The 16863-nt window shown below is 46.2% G+C and overlaps 1 protein-coding gene across 3 annotated transcripts in view; it reads left to right on the forward strand.

Annotated features, from left to right (window-relative positions):
- The window catches only part of kif1b (kinesin family member 1B), a 69165-nt gene that overhangs the window by 20438 nt on the left and 31864 nt on the right, over positions 1-16863 (forward strand). For 2 of the 3 annotated variants that reach the window (XM_076276937.1, XM_076276938.1), the window contains exons 5-20: positions 405-470; positions 1044-1222; positions 2459-2570; positions 3356-3433; positions 3965-4030; positions 4587-4662; positions 5328-5406; positions 5579-5721; positions 8625-8758; positions 11191-11270; positions 12351-12426; positions 14090-14169; positions 14813-14919; positions 15386-15469; positions 15657-15837; positions 16042-16114. In XM_076276937.1, the coding sequence (XP_076133052.1) occupies positions 405-470; positions 1044-1222; positions 2459-2570; positions 3356-3433; positions 3965-4030; positions 4587-4662; positions 5328-5406; positions 5579-5721; positions 8625-8758; positions 11191-11270; positions 12351-12426; positions 14090-14169; positions 14813-14919; positions 15386-15469; positions 15657-15837; positions 16042-16114 (1614 nt within the window). Of the gene's footprint in view, positions 1-404; positions 471-1043; positions 1223-2458; positions 2571-3355; positions 3434-3964; positions 4031-4586; positions 4663-5327; positions 5407-5578; positions 5722-6294; positions 6337-8546; positions 8759-11190; positions 11271-12350; positions 12427-14089; positions 14170-14812; positions 14920-15385; positions 15470-15656; positions 15838-16041; positions 16115-16863 lie in introns of all 3 variants that reach the window. The other variant, XM_076276940.1, reaches the window with a different exon arrangement.

A 16863-nucleotide genomic window follows, 5' to 3' on the forward strand; every position in this document is an offset into this window, starting at 1 on the left:
TCATACTCATGGAGTCTGCATTGGAGATATACACACAGACAGACAGACACACACACACACACACACACACACACACACACACACACACACACACACACACACATGTGGCTCTCTCACATAGATGCAGAGATGTATGTATGTTCATTTTTGCACCTTCTGTTAAGTCGTTTGCTACGTCTGAACTCAGCGAGCCAGTGTTAGTCACAGGGGAACGTTTCTTTTTCCGCTCTGTTTGTTAGTTCTGGCTCTAACTAGCCGGCTCCCATTGTGAGTGGGCTGCAAGTGTGGCTCCCTCCAGCGTCTGAGATATTTTTGTGTCTTATCGATCGGGCTCTTTATTTCTTCTGTCGTCTAATGCATCCCTCCTCTCCCCCATCCCCCACCACCATCCCTCTCTGCTGCAGCTCTGCGAAGATCTCTTTGAGAAAATCAATGACAACAACAATGAAGACATCTCCTTCTCGGTGGAGGTGAGTAGCCTGTGTACCCCCCCCCCCCCCCATCAGTATCAAAGTCTGTCCTCTGCCCATGCTCTTAGGGCGGCATCGTTGCCAGGAATGAGTCCCAGCCATGAGGTAATGGTGCCTTTCTCAGGCCGCCTCTCAGCCGAAAGAGATTGGCTGTCGCCCATGGCATTCAGTGGACCGAGTTACATGGCGCCATTCAAATGCTAATGGCCCCAACATAGATAGATGTGTGTAGACATCCTAGCCAAGATATTACAAATTAAAATGGCTCTGAATCAAAGGTTTCTGTGATTTCTTTATTTAGTAGTGTGTCTGTGTGTGTGTCTGTGTGTGTGTCTGTTTGTGTGTCTGTTTGTGTGTCTGTGTGTGTGCCTGTGTGTGTGCCTGTGTGTGTTTGTGTGTGTGCCTGCGTGTGTGTCTGCGTGTGTCTGCGTGTGTGTGCGTGTGTGAGTGATGCTCTGGGCAAAATACCACTGCTGAATAGGAATATTTAGTTTATTCTTTAATTTAACGCCGTTGCTGGGTAACAGATGAATAGCAGGCTGTTGTTGACCCCATGTCCATATCTCTATGCAGGTCAGCTTCATGGAGATCTACTGTGAGCGCGTGCGGGACCTGCTCAACCCCAAGAACAAAGGCAACCTGCGTGTGCGTGAGCATCCGCTGCTGGGGCCCTACGTGGAGGACCTGTCCAAACTGGCCGTCACCTCCTACACCGATATCGCTGACCTCATGGACGCTGGAAATAAGGCCAGGTAAAGAGAGCAAGATGGAGAGCAAAATGGGGAGAGAGAGAGACAGATATGGAGAGAGATTGAGATGGAGAAATCAGACAGGGGGAGAGAGTTCTATGAAGTGAGGTTTGACAGAATGTTCCAGAAGAAGACATGGAGATAGACACAGGCAGATAGTTAGGCAGCTTGTTTGACTGGTTCCAGTTTGTTTGTTTATATCCCTCCTTCCCTACTGTAGGGTGCAGATCTAGTGTTTGTTGTTGTTGACGTAAGGAGTGTTCCTGGAAAGAAGCTGAATATTAAGTAGGCTGCCTCGTTTGTTCCTGTTGTTTTGCGCTCATTTGAACTTCAAGGGTGCGTTCCTCATGCTCTTACTGAAGAAGGGAAAAAGGGGAAAAACAAGCCGCAGCGTTTGTCCCTGTGTGTTGTTGAAGGCTACGAAACGAGGCTGATTTGGCTCCAGAGTGGCGCTGGCTCTTCAGCCAGCCTAAAGCATTGTGCTGCGCCAACGTGAATACTGATACTGCAGACTGAGGGGCGAGGTCACAGAGTTCGTACTCCTCTCAGGATGTGCTGACAGACTTTACCTGTGTCTGTTTGTTTGTTATGTATTTGTGCTTGAGAGAGAGAGAGAGAGAGAGAGAAAGAGAGAAAGAGAAAGGTCCCTGGAGGAAGAGTGGTGAAGATTTAATCTGCTTTGCTGAGTCACGAGGTATGTTTGTGGTAACGTGGCAGTGGCAGGTCACTCTCTCCACCTCCGGCCTCCGCCACCTCTTCCCAGGAAACTCAGATCCCACCGGTCATGCAATCAGCACACAGTGCGTCCATCACAGCCTTATCCCTGTCCCTCCTCCCACTCTTCCCACCGCCCGCCAGTGACTTCCCACTCAGGACTACTGTCCTCACCTCCTAAGAGAACATCAAAGCTTCTGACGCCTCAGTGTCTGTGGACACATCATCACTGAATGGACATGAGTCAGGCCCTGGTAAAAAGTCCCCATCTTTATGTGGTGACGAGGAGTTTATTTTACCGGGGTTGATAACACATGAGTGATGTCCATTAGGTCATGTCCCGTTTTCATACTGACATAATCCATCTGCTGGACAGGGCAGGTTTCCCCATCAATAAGACAGGTGTTGCTCTCTCTCCAATGACCTCTGGCTTGTTTACGTGTGTGTGTGTGTGTGTGTGTGTGTGTGTGTGAGCGCTCCTGTTTTTACAACTCAATTTCTGCTCTTCACCCCCCCCCCCCCCAGGACGGTGGCCGCCACCAACATGAACGAGACCAGCAGCCGCTCACACGCTGTCTTCACCATCGTCTTCACGCAGAAGAAGCACGACAACGAGACTGACCTCTCCACTGAAAAGGTCAGACACCGCTCCCCCGGGCCACACGCCAGGCCTCTGGCATTTCTGTCCAGCCTTTGTTATTTCCCCTTCTTGCACTCTTAGTTGGGTGCAAAATACAAATCTGCCCCCCCCCCCCAACAACCACCCCTCTTCTCTCAGTCATACCACCACCACCACCACCCTGACCTCCACCACCTTGCCTGTCCCACAGCAGCATAGCAGAGCTTCCCACTCTTCCTGCCATTGTAGGGGTCATTGTCTGGATGTGTGGCCGCACAAAGCAGCGCCTGTGCTCTCAACGCACACGGCAGCCATTGTGTCAACATGTCACTGCACTGGCCGCACTTCAGGCCTGAAGGAAACTATTTCCCTCTGGTTATAATGACAACATTCCCCCTGATCTGGGAATAATGTAGAGCTCCCCGACAACACATAACCATCTCCTGCAGAATGTCAGACCACAAGGTTCACCTCGAGTAGTTCACAAACTGTTGTTCTTATTTGTTTCCTGTTTTGATCTGTCATCATCAAACTGCTATGTTAAGGTTTGTAGGACGTGATTGTGTTCATGCATCACCTCAATTTGTGAAATGTCCCTTGAGGGGAAGGTTAAGTAGGAGTCAAAACCCTTTTGTTTTACTAGATTGATCTGACCTTTAATTATTTTCTTATTTGACTGGCAGATGCATTGACAGGTTGATCTCAAGATAAATAGAAAAATGGGGTGTGGCGTGTTTGTCGTATCTCTACCTTTGTGTCAGTTTCGTTTACATTGACGGCCTCCTGAACTCCTCTTGTTTCAGGTCAGCAAAATCAGCCTGGTGGATCTGGCTGGCAGCGAGCGTGCTGACTCCACAGGAGCCAAGGGGACAAGGCTAAAGGTAGGACTCGGAATACAGTTGCGAGGCCACTTCCTTATGCGGGAGCTCCGTGTGTGTGTGTGTGTGTGTGTGTGTGTGTGTGTGTGTGTGCGTGTGTGTTCCTCCACATTCCTGTTTACTGTAGATCTAGGTATGCACCACTTCAGGTACGCTTAATGTAGCCTTAATGTAACCCATATATTCAGACATAACAAGTCCCTTCACTAGTCTCACCCTTTCACCACATAAGCTGTCCACACTTTGTTTGCTTTACATTTTGTTAACCCTCTTATTATAAAATCATTTGTTCTTACATAGCAGTGCCCTAGTACTACTTGTTTGTCAAGATCTGCAGACGGCCATATGACAGGAAGCAATTTGATGTTTGTTGTAGTATTGTTGGATCAAACACAAGGGTCATGTTAGTGGTATCTTGGTAGCTTAGGGATATGTTTGTGGTTGCCACATGGTTATCACCCAGAGTGGAAAGCATGAATGGAGATACTAGTTAAATAGCAGGCTGCTAATCATGTTGTTCTTTGGACTTCACAGGAGGGAGCCAACATTAACAAATCCTTGACCACGCTGGGGAAGGTTATCTCTGCACTGGCTGAGGTGGTGAGTACCTCTCAAGGGAGTCTGGCCTCTCAGCATCAGCGAAATATGTGTGTCTTGTGTCTGTGTGCCTGTGTGCGCGTGCGTGTGTGTGTGTGCATGTGCGTGTGTGTGTGTGCGTGCGTGCGTGCGTATGGATGTGTGTATGTGCATGCTTATTTTTCCTGCCTGTAACGTGGACTGCTCTCTCTTTCTCTTCTCTCTGCCAATGCTTTCCCTGCTCAGGATAACTGTACCAGCAAGGTAACCCCCCCCAAAATAAATAAATAAATAGATAAATAAATAAATAGATCTCTTCATTCCTGCTCTCTGTACTCTCATAAACCTCTGACCCTCACTGCCCCCACCCCACCTAACCTTCATTATGTGTGACACGGTGACCCAGAGTGTGTGACCCATAGAAGAAACATCAAGATGAGCATGGAGATATGCCATATATCAACCCATCACTCTCTTAATGCATTTCAGCCATTCGAGCTCTGGCCCTGTAATCCACTTCCATTCCTCTTGCAACAGAGAATAAAGGCTACATTTTGTGTGTGTGTGTGTGTGAAAACAGAGCAAGAAGAAGAAGAAGTCAGACTTCATCCCTTACAGAGATTCTGTGCTCACATGGCTGCTGCGGGAGAACTTGGGTAAGAGAGAGAGAGAGTGTGTGTGTGTGTGTGTGTGTGTGTGTGTGTGTGTGTGTGTGTGTGTGTGTGTGTGTGTGTGTGTGTGTGTGTGTGTGTGTGTGTGTGTGTGTGTGTGTGTGTGTGTGTGTGTGTGTGTGTGTGTGTGTGTGTGTGTGTGTGTGTGTGTGTGTGTGTGTGTGTGTGTGTGTGTGTGTGTGTGTGTGTGTGTGTGTGTGTGTGTGTGTGTGTGTGTGTGTGTGTGTGTGTGTGTGTGTGTGTGTTTGTGGTTGTGGTTTTGGCTGAGAGAAGAGATGTGCGAGATGAGAGCCGTCAGCTGCTATTCTCCTTCTCGATAATCTGACCTCACTTCCACATCTGCACACAGCTCTGCCTTTTTCCTGCAAAGGGTTCTGTACATGTCTCCTGTTGATTGATGTTTTGATAATGCAATGCAGTAGTATTCTGCCAAATAGTCCGTCAGCACAGATTCTTTATGATAATATTTCATGTGCTCTTACTGTATGCATGCTATCCACCCGGTGGCTAGCATGCATACAGTAAGAGCACGTGAAATATTATCATAAAGAATGTCGCTAGGTTAAGCATTTTGTTTTTGTTTGTTATTATGGTAACAGTGCAGTGCTTTGGAGTGACACAGGGTTAACATTACTGTTGTGATTGCTTAGGTGGAAACTCCCGAACCGCTATGGTGGCTGCGCTCAGTCCGGCCGACATCAACTACGACGAAACCCTCAGCACCCTGCGGTAAGCCCCCCCCCGCGCCCTGCCTGTAGAGCCCTACTTTACGCTCTACTTTTTTACCTACAGTCCGCTGATCTTATTCTCTCTGGCGTTCATCAGTCCTTTAGCCCCCCCAACTCCCCCGACTGAATTGACGGATCTGTCAACACCTCTCTCTCCTTTACCTTGCCCACAGGTATGCAGACCGTGCCAAGCAGATCAAGTGCAATGCAGTCATCAACGAGGACCCCAACGCCAAGCTGGTGCGCGAGCTCAAGGATGAGGTCTACCGCCTCAAGGATCTGCTCCGTGCCCAGGGCCTGGGCGATATCCTGGACAGTAAGTCGGGCAGCAGTGCCCCCTCTGTTGGCCCCAGGGCCTCATGCCATTTGGTTGGGGAGGCGGGAAATATAGAGCCATCACAAGCTTGGTACACACTGGCAAGGCGCTCTCTCTTGTCTCACCCTCTTCCTATTCTCTCTCTCTAACTACCTCTTTATTGTCAGCCTCTCTGATGTGCTAATATCACGTCTTCCATTCACCCTGCTTCCTGACTGTCTAAAGACCATCTCCATGAGACTGAGAAACACTTTTTTTGGTCCTCATTGTTATTTGATAGAGGGCCTTTGGTCAAAGTCATCTAAGTGATAAGAAGTGGAACTCATTCAGGTTTATCTGAATTCTAGAAGTCAGCAATACAGCATAGTCTTGTTTAAATGTAGATGGAACGTTTAATATTATACCGTTTATTCCTAAAGTCTGCATGCTACAGACAGTATAGTCTCATGTCCACCCTCCTGCTCATCCTCTATGAGCTGTTGACCAGGTGTGGACAGGTGTGTGTCTCAGTCAGCCATTCCTTGCTCTGACCTCTGACCCTTCTCGTGTTCTGCCTCGTGTTTCCTCCTCCAGTGGACCCAATGGGGGATGAGTGCCCGGGAGGTGGAAGCAAATGTGTGTATAAGTGTGATGGGCCTTGCACCATCGACCTCTCGCTCTCGCTTTTGCACTCCTGCTTTCTCTTTCTTGATCTCTCTCTCTCCCTCTCTTTTTCTCTTTCTTTCTTTCTCTCTTTCTTTCTCTCTTTTTCTCTCTCTTGCTCTCTCTCTCTCTCGTTCTCTCTTTCTCTCTCTCTCTCTCTCTCTCTCTCTCTCTCTCTCTCTCTCTCTCTCTCCCAGTAGGCTGATCATTGCTTCTGGCCCCTCTCAATGCGAACCTCTTGGCTTTGCATGCCTTATTCACGCCCATGCTTTTAGCACAAGGAGTCCCAGACAAATGACTTAGTGAAGGGGTTTGGGGTGGGAGCAGGGATGGGGGGTGGCTGCCAGGCTACTGTAGCATGCCCCTTTGATTGCTTGGCGCTTGCTCCAAATTGAATGCTGTACTTTAAACAGTATGACAAGATGCTATTTGTAGTCCCACAACACAGATTATACTTGAATATTGCTATGTTACTAATCTGTGCTTCTGAAGGCCCCATTTAACTATTAGCATTTTAATATTAATATTAATATTTAGTGTTTGTTTGGTTTATTGGTTGTTTTCCTCTCTCCCCTATTTGTTCTCATTGTTCCCCATTTTATCCCTATAACCTCCTCTATTCAATCTTTGTCTTTCACCTTTTCTTGCCAGTGAAGCTTGTGTTGTTATCTCAATTGTTCATTGCAGGTGACAATGTTAAATCTCTTCTGATTTCTCAAATGGAGGCAATGAGCTACAGAAGGACAGGTGCATTTCTTTGCCGTGCTGAGTTTGGCTAGACTTTTAGAGGTAGTTTTAGAGCCAGTTAATGGTTAATAGTGTGATGTCAAAAATGGTATGTCTCTGTTAGCGTGCTCTCTGAGATGATACTGGCAAATGCTTTGTCCTTTTTGTTGTGTTCTTCCCTAATTTTACCTGTCCTGTTTCTATTCCTCTGACTCCTCCATTGTTATTTCCCTGGTTTCTCCTCAATTTATTTTCATACACATTTCCGAAGGATATAGCCTAAGTCAATCCTTTCCATTGGAATACTACAAGGCGTTAGTGCCAACAAAATGATATAAATGTGTATACATCTGTCTGGGAATTCTTGATGTACACCAAGCAGAAAATGCAATTGGTTACCTCCCTCCATACTCTCATCATATGCTAGAAAAATGGGACAGAAAATCAAGCCGTGAAACGGTCATACTGTGGTTGCCCCCTTCTCTGGCCACCTTCTTAGCCACTGTAACAGTACACTTATACATGGCTGCCCAGTGGTCATGTCAACCCGGTTGTTTTTCCGGAGAGTTCCATTTTTTCCGAGAGACGTCTGAGTGGCCATATTCCCGATGATGGTGAATGAAATGACAGATGTTGAAACCTCAGGGCTCTAGAGGGAGGTTTGGCTGTGCTAAAGCTTGTCCTGCTCACCTGAAATGCTTTAAAGGCTCCAGTGTCCCAATGCTGTCTGGCTGCTGTGAAGCGATGGTGGGCACGGTCACAGTTAGGTGTGTGTGTGTGTGTGTGTGTGTGTGTGTGTGTGTGTGTGTGTGTGTGTTTTGGAGAGAGGATATTTGACTGTGTGTGCCTGTGTGCAGGACCAAGACCTCCCTGCACCAAAAGCCTAATGTTCTGCAGCATGTTTTGTTTTTGTCCCCTTCCCCCACCCTTTCCCCTTGGCCTCTCCGCAGCCTCATGCCCCCCCCCCCCCCCCTTCTCTCGACAGAGTGTTGGCAGTTAGTTTTCACCCAGGCCAAAAACCATGAGGCAACATTAGGGGCAGGTCTTTAACACTGCATTTTCGCCCTTGAATATAAGCCCCTTCTGGCTGTAAGAACTCCTCTGTAACGTACACCTGTAAAATGCATTATTTTCATGAGGTTTTGTTGAAGGTCAAACCCATACATTCCTCAAATTTGCTAGTTTTGTGCCTGGAGTGAAAACTACTGCCCTCTATTGCTCTCTTGTGTTTGTTTGTTTGTTTGTTTGTTTGTTTGTTTGTTTGTTTGTGTCCTTTGCTGTGAAACTCTGTGTCTGACCATGGTCTCCTCCTCTTGTCTCTCTCTCTCTCTCTCTCTGTCTCTCTCTCTTTGTCTTTCCCTCTCCCGAACCTCCCTTATTATTGTCTTCCACATTTCCAAACCTGTCTCCACCTCTCCTTGTGGATCTTCGCTGTGCCTTCCCTCTGTGTCGCTCAGACCTGAAAGATATTCACAACAGTCAGCATAGATACTTGCTAGCCTCAGAGAACCAACGCCCTGGCCATTTCTCCACAGCCCCTATTGGTTCCCTGACAGCCTCCCCGTCCTCTGGCTCGCTCTGCAGCCAGGTGGGCTTGACGTCCGTCTCCAGCATCCAGGAGCGCATCATGTCCACGCCGGGAGGAGAAGAGGCCATCGAGCGGCTCAAGGTACTTCACCGACCCCCCCCAGTAGTCCATGGCACCCTGGTGTCCCCTCAGTAGCTTACTGATCACATCAAATAACCTGGTGCTAGGATTTGGTGGCTCATCGAGTTTGGTGGGACTGATTAGAACTGGGTCTCACTCACATCAAAGAATGGGTTTGTGAGTACTGCTGAAATGGGTCGGGGTTATTATACCTCACAAAAGAACAGGGTCGTCAGCAAAAGTCAGCAAAATATACCCTCCAGTGTGCGATGTATACTACTTTTTGGCTTATTGGCATGGCTTTAGATATTCTTCCACAAGTGTGAAGTAATGTGGTGTTTTTGGTCTTCTTGGTCGGCCCGGATGAGATCTGTTTAAATGAAGATCTCTCACCGAGTAGACAGCTGATTAAGGATGCAAGGGGTGCGCTGTATCACCATGGTAACCTCAGGGAGATGTCCCTGGGCTGATCTCTGCTTACATTGCTGTTGTGTTGGCAGATGATTTGTGACAAGGCTATTAGTTCTCTGAAATGGAAAGGAAAGGAGTGACCAGTTACATATGTCATAATTTCCCCCATATAGTGGTTGATTGGGTTCTGGGTTTTGTCCTTTTTCATTTAATCAATTTAGAGGAGGATCTCTTTCTTTTTTCAAATAAGTATGTTGCTTGTCCTAATTGATATTTTAGTCATAATTGCCATAATTGTACGCTTTTCTTATATACTGTCATTTTATCTTTAACTAGCTTCCACTCTTGCTTTTACTCATCTATACCTCTTGTTGTCGATAAGAGGGCAAGGAAATGTACAGCCATTAGGAGCTGCAGTTTCCATGGATACAGCGGTGCACGGCACTCAGTCACCCAGTGACGTCGGCTTCCAACGCAGTCAGGGAGGAAATCAGACGAAAATAGACCTGGCCTTCGTGGCTAACAAGTGTAAATGGATAGAGAAAAAAACGAAATTAGAAAGTGTGATGTGTGCAAAGTGTCCTCTTATCCCCTTGGAATACAAGAGTCCAGTCTGCTATGATTCATCACTTCCTATGAGCGAGATGACGCCTTTAATTTGTGTTTACCAATTCCGAGTTCCTCTTCATCAAGTGCCTGTGTCGGTAATTAGCAGCGGCTCTCAACATGACATTTGACAACCCTATTCTCCCTAAGTGGCAACTGTATTCAGTTGTCTACTCAAAGCCAGCACACCAATCGTTCATCCTCAGTCAGAGAAAACCCCGGCAGGTGTAAATTATTCACATGCATGTGGTCTAGTTACCCTTATATGGAGGGCTCAGGTTGATCATGTCATGGCACGCATATTTTCAGGCTAGGCACATGAAAGTAACATGCTGTTCCTTCCTGTGGTGCTCAGACCCATTAGGAACGTCATTAACCACTCAAACTCTACAGGTTTCAGTCTTATATAACTTTGGATCAGCAATATGGACGAGGGAAGGAGAAGCATCCATTTCAGTTCATAGCGTCCACCACTCTGCTCTGTAAACGTGCGGTGAAAAGGTGCTCCAGAATTCCTGGTGCAGCAGATAAGGCTAAGGATAGCAAACAATGCGGCCTTCCAGGACAACAGATGGTTTAACCCTTTAGAAGAGGATCCAGGATGGGATGTAGCTTAGTGTGTTCAGATTTCCTGCATGAGGCCAGATGGCCCCTGGCTCTTCCCCTTAATCCAGAACAATGATAGTGGAACACAATGGAAGCGCTTGAAGAATATGCACCTATTTCTGCCTGTCTAAGCAATTTAGACTTCAAGTTTGTTGTTTCAGATTTCCCCCCAACTTTATACAGGTTGGATGCAAACTAAACCTCTCAAAATGAGCTGTTTTCATTTTAGAATGTGCCCAGCATTCTCCTCAGTTTTATCACGATTCATTGTCAGATGCTCTAGCATTCAAAAGTGCAGTAATCCTCTTACAATGGTCCAGGAGCTTTTACTGTTTACCAGTGAATGCTTTATCTAGAACTTTCTGCTCAAGCTTACTGACTGTTGAACCTTGAGTTAGTGTCACTGCCACTGCAGAATGCACTGCAGGAAGGTTTTGGGCAACTGGACTCTGATGGAGGGTGCAGTGAGTCCAAATCAATGACTCTGCAACCCAAGATGGGAACCGTTCTTTATACTCGAAGGAAAACTGCTGACTGCTGAGTTATTGCATTTTCTGTCATTTAGCTACAGCTGCAGCTTACTCAATACACAACTCAAATGCAGACGAATTCAGAAGAAAACTTTGCATAGGCAAACTGCGTAGCAACTGTATATCCTATGTTGTATAATCATTAGACCGTATGTGTTATTGTTATCTTTTTTTGCACAGGCCCTCTAAACTTTGAGGTTTGCCCTTGCCTTAAGTGCAGCATTTAAAAAAAAACAATTTAGATAACAGCAGATTTGAAGGGCCAAATGCTGATGCCTCTGCCCCCCCCTTCCCATGCAGGAATCAGAGAAAATTATCGCAGAACTTAATGAAACTTGGGAGGAGAAGCTCCGCAAGACTGAGGCCATCCGAATGGAGAGGTAAGATGGACAAGAGAGACATGGGTCCCCTAGTTTTACATGACCGGACCTGCCGTTTTTTTAAATATGGGGTGAAGCCCTTTTGTTGCAAGGGTGCACCTCTTTCCATTTAGAATTACTATCCCGACTGTTGGATTCATTTAAGATGGTATGACCGACTTAAAGGAGAAATCAGGCAAAGTTTCACATAGATCTCCATTTCTCAAGGTCACCGAGCACTGTCGGTATGAAAAAATAAATATAAACAATCGGTTTTACCTAGCTGGAGTTGCTAGGTTGTTGAGTGAGCTTACAGGCAGCTGTGGTGCTACACTCTGGGAGCATGTTCATGAGTCCCCATTTTCATGCCCCCAGAGTGCAGCACTGTAGCTGCCTGGAAGCTCGCCGCCGCTGCCTCTCTCGGTCTGTCCCACTCCAGGGTCACTACTGCCTTCACAGGCCCAGCTGGTGCCTGTCACTGCCTGGCTCTGTGGGCTGCTGCAGCAGCACCCTGCATTACACATTGACCCATGCAGAGAAATGTACAAGAGGAATACACACACACATACATACACACACACACACACACACACACACACACACACACACACACACACACACACTTAAACAAGCACACATACATACACACACTCAGACATATGCATGCTATGCAAGATGGTTGTGTATTTCTTGGTGCCTTCAAATGTCACCAGGCATTATTGCTGCTCCCTTTGACTCCACACCTCCCGATGAGCGACATAATCAGTAATACAGTCACTCGGTCCAGACGGGTGTCTCAGAAGAATGACAGCACTGGGATTGGAAATCGAGTTTATTCTTACACCCAGACACTGGCATCTTTTGTTGACATCTGAAGCTTCCAGTGTAGCACAGGAAGCAGCCGGTGTAATTTGACAATTGTAAATGCCACACAGGATAATTAAATGTCATGTTTCTTGCTCTCTCTCTTTCTTTCTTTCTTTCTTTCTTTCTTTCTTTCTTTCTTTCTTTCTTTTCTTTCTTTCTTTCTTTCTCTCTCTCTCTTTCTCTCTCTCTCTCTCTCTCTCTCTCTCTCTCTCTCTCAAAACGTTTCTTCTTCAGGGAGGCCCTCCTGGCTGAAATGGGCGTGGCAATCCGAGAGGATGGGGGAACGCTTGGCGTATTCTCTCCGAAAAAGGTAAAAGGAGCTCTCTGGGAAAAGGCGATGGTCAAACCTAAGGTCTTATTTTCTGTAATTTCTAACCCCACAAGATATTTTCCCTGGAAAACCACCGCTAAATAAGAATTGCATACAACCAGACGATGATACTAGTGCTGTCTATTGAGGAGGTGTTGAGTTGGGTGGCCTCACTAACCACAGTCTGCCCATCAGCAGTTACCTCTCTCTCTCACCGTGTATATCCTCCCCTCAGCTTTCACTGTCAACTTCCTTCTTTTTGCTTACATCACTTCCCGTATGTACTCTTCTTCTCCATGCCCATAATTATGTTATAGCTATATCCCGAAAGACCAATATCACTGTTTGGTGAAGACTTTGATAGTTTTGCAATGGACAAGGTTAGTGAAGTTACTGATTTCCCCTCTGTGTGCAGTCATAGGTGTTCTAGATGACCCCATAGGTTAAGATTCTCTCCCACATTAGAGCAGTTTTGACGTGGCTGTTGTAGAGGTACTGAAAACCAAGCATTTCTAAGACCCACCAGTAACTAGGCAGTGCTCGAGGGGTTGTGCTCAGCCATAACAATCCTCGGGTATATTTCAAGTTCTCTTTCAGAGGTATGTGAAAATGAACCCCCTTGTTCTTGTTTCACAGCCATGCCTGACAGCAACTTAGAGGCTGAGTGTGTGAGGGAGATATTGTGGAAGAAAGAGTGACTGTTCAGAAAAGGTTACATTATTGTAAGGAAAGGTGATTGGAGCAGACTAGAGAGAGAGAGAGAGAAAGAGAGAGAGGTCAGTAGAGGCGAGTGGGGGGTGGGGGGCAGTAAGTAAGAAAGATTGAAAGTGGGTGACAGACACAGAGAGACAGGCCAATAGATGGATGCACTTAGTCAGGCAGTGTTCTTTGCCCTGGCTGTGATTTAAATCATGAGGGTGCATAGTTCTGTCATCTCATTATCTACCCCAAAAACCTTCATCCCACTGAGTGCTTTAGTGCAGTTAACACAATATTACACACTCCTATCCAGATCCACAAAACCTGATGACTCACCACTGTTTTTTTCCCCCATCTTTTTCGCTTTGTTCTACACATACTGCCTTTGTGGACTGCTTTTGTTTGTCCTCTTTTTTAACATTTCTTTCTTCTTCTCTATCTCATTTGCTCTCCTGCATTCGCTCGCTGTCTGTGCATCACGTAGCTTTTCGTAGAGAGACCATGTGATCTCTTCGCAGACTTTAATGGGGTCTTTTCACCCAAGAAGGTTGGTGGCTTTAGCGGAGTTAGACTGGTGTTGTTTACAGTGCTTTTGTAGAGTCTAAGAAAGAGTAGTTCTGTTCACCTGTGGAGATCCCATCCTGTGCAGTTTGTGTCCCTGTGGCAGGAGATTGTTGTCAAACATCTTTCATGAACTAGTCTCTTACACCCCCTTCCGAACTCTTAGACTGTCACAATTTAGTTTTTTTTTAGTAGAGTAGTGTCAACTGTGTTTAGAGTTGGGACTCTTGTTAACATTCACTCATGTAAATATCATCCGTTCCAGGACCACAAACCTATCTTTAAGCAGAATGTTTAGTGTCTAGTGGGCAGTTGATGTTTGATAGCTCAGTATCAAGGTCAGCATTGCTAAAAATGGTCTGAACCCCTCTAATCACCTCCCGGTATTCTTCTCTCTCTGCAGACTCCTCACCTGGTCAACCTGAATGAGGACCCGCTCATGTCGGAGTGTCTACTGTACTACATCAAAGATGGCATCACAAGGTATCCAGCACAGCTCAGGAAGGCATATTGTAATGCCTACCTTCAATGGCAAAGCAGCTCATAACTTCTGTAATTCTGAAATCCCCCAAATGAACGTCACTCTCATCTCTCGTGACTCAAAATAGAATACTTTCATTGTGGTTATTACCATTTCCTGGGGACTACTAAACCCCGTTTGCAGGGAGCTCCTTTGAAATCCACCTGGGATTAGCCTGAAAGGTCTACATCAGCCACACAGCCCTGATAAGCTGAAAGGTGAAACAAAACCTTCAAAAGTTTCAAGCAGAACTTAAATTGACTCTTATCTGCAAGGCTTAAATTGGCATTTTTATGCAGCTCGAAGGGGCTTTTTGGAAAAGCGTGTAGTCTTCTTTTGATGGCTTCTTTTGTTCTTCCTCCTGCCATCCTCTCCCCTGTCAGTCTTCTTCCCTCTTGATAACTCTCCCTGGAGGATGAAGTGAGCACGTAGCTCCTCCAGTGAGTTGTGGGTGACTGAGAGGTGGATGTGGAAGCAGAACATACTGGCTGTTCTTGAGGCTGAATGATGCCGCTATGTCTTGTGGGAATAGGCTCAGGAGTTCATTCCCCCCCCCCCCCACCCCCGTCCGTCCGTCTCTAAAATGGCTGCCTTCCCTCCTGACAGGGTGGGCCAAGCTGACGCAGAGAGGCGCCAGGACATTGTTCTGAGTGGAGCCCACATCAAAGAGGAGCACTGCATCTTCTGCAGCGAGAAGAACGGCAATGGAGATGGTAAGAAAGAAAAAAAACTATAACACTATAAAAAAAAAAGAACTGAAGCACAGTTTGGGTGGGGCAGTGGTCAAACGGCAAAACAAAACTCAAGTGGGGTTGGGTGGGGTCGATGGAGTGACCTCAGTCATCTTTGCAGTGACCTCACAGTTTGAGAATGTTTTTATAAGATTGTCCCAACGCAACACACTTGTGGTTTTTAACAGACCGTTCGTTTTCAGTGGAAACTATGTTTTCTTGAATGGTTCTTTTAAAAAAAAGAGGCCAACACATGAAAACCAAAATAAAACTTTGTTGGAATACCAGCAATGTTCTCTTCTACCGACTGACATTGAGAAATACAGAGAAATAGAGGAATCTGTACACCACATGGATAATAATGAATGGGTTGTTTTGGAGCCTCTTGTGTTGAGTGTTGAATCTGGCCTGCTTTACCCCGACCCTGAAGGCTCTCTTTGTACTGCAGTGATCGTCACGCTGGTGCCTTGTGAGGGATCTGAAACTTATGTCAATGGCAAACGTGTCATTGATGCTGTACAGCTGCGGTCAGGTAGGTCACCTTTATTTAATAGAGATGTCCATACTCATACGTACTACCATCTCCATCCTCTGATTCCCAATCCAATGCGGCATAAATCCCAAAGCTCACTTGAGAATCTTAAGACTCAAAAGCTGATGGCAACGTCTTGAGTCTCTACGAAGCTGTCCTAAGAATCTGTCTGTCCACTCTCTTCAAGGAAACCGCATCATCATGGGGAAGAACCACGTATTCCGCTTTAACCACCCAGAGCAGGCGCGCGCTGAGAGGGAAAAGACCCCATCAGCTGAGACCCCCGTCGAGCCTGTGGACTGGACCTTCGCCCAGAGAGAGCTGCTGGAGAAACAGGGCATTGACATGAAACAGGAGATGGAGAAGAGGTATGGCTAGTTTTGATATTGCGACTGTTAAATGACCAACATAAATTGTGGTCAAGGTCAAGGTTGTGTTCGCTTTTGGCCTTGGCTCTGTGCTCTCGGTCTTCTCTTACATTGTGACATTGCAATCTTCTAAACGGGCTTCAATACTTCTGGGCAAGTAAGTAAGTAAGTAAGAAAACCTACACTGTTTCCTTTTGTGTGTAGATTGACTGAAATGGAGATCTTGTACAAGAAGGAGAAAGAAGAGGCAGACCAACTTCTTGAGCAACAGAGACTGGTAAGTTCCTATTCTTCAGTGAACTTCTGCTATCTGATATGATCCCAAAAAATGACCAAGAATAGCCAAGAATAGCATTCTGGTAGCCAAGAATAGCCAAATAGCCAAGAATAGCATTTTGGTAGTTCAAGAAGACTGATCCAAAGTGGTATCATTTTTTTGTGGAAAGTGACTGTAACTAAGTCCTTTTCCACATGGGACCTGCTGCGGCCATCACTGAAGTCCTCGTGAGAGGGAGGGGAGGGAGTGCACTGATGCAGGTCATTCTGCCTGTGTGGAGAATGATTTCATGAGTGGGTCGCTCAGCATCTTAGTCAGAGCCTCCCCACTGGCTCTGAAGTCCTACCAGCACTAATTCTGCACTCTGATTTCTCTTGACTCCCTTAGATTATAGTATTTATGTTTATGTGTGTGTGTGTGTGTGTGTTGAGAGATTGTGTGTTTTTAATTGTGTGTGCTGTGTGTTAAGCACTCCTCTCTCAATGCATGGCTGACTTCTTTGCATGGAGTTCCACTCTCTCTGAATTGTTAATTGCTGTTAATAGGGGTGACAAAGAGGGTCAAAGCTTATACCTCCTTTGTTCCCAGAATGGACTGATATTGAGTAATCAATGCCAAAGATGAAGATTAGAAATTGGTTGTGGATTATCATCAAAATCCTGTTGATTTTCTCTTAGATTTGAGACAGAACCTTGCACAACAGCATCTGAGAATAAACTAAATACGAAGTCAGGTTTCAATTTGTACTG

The sequence above is a fragment of the Alosa pseudoharengus genome, unplaced genomic scaffold, assembly GCF_046254945.1.
Source record: "Alosa pseudoharengus isolate Yale_2024_CS ecotype anadromous, Long Island Sound unplaced genomic scaffold, YU_APseudo_1.1 YU_APseudo_1.1_scf_9, whole genome shotgun sequence".
NCBI classification, from domain to species: domain Eukaryota; kingdom Metazoa; phylum Chordata; class Actinopteri; order Clupeiformes; family Clupeidae; genus Alosa; species Alosa pseudoharengus.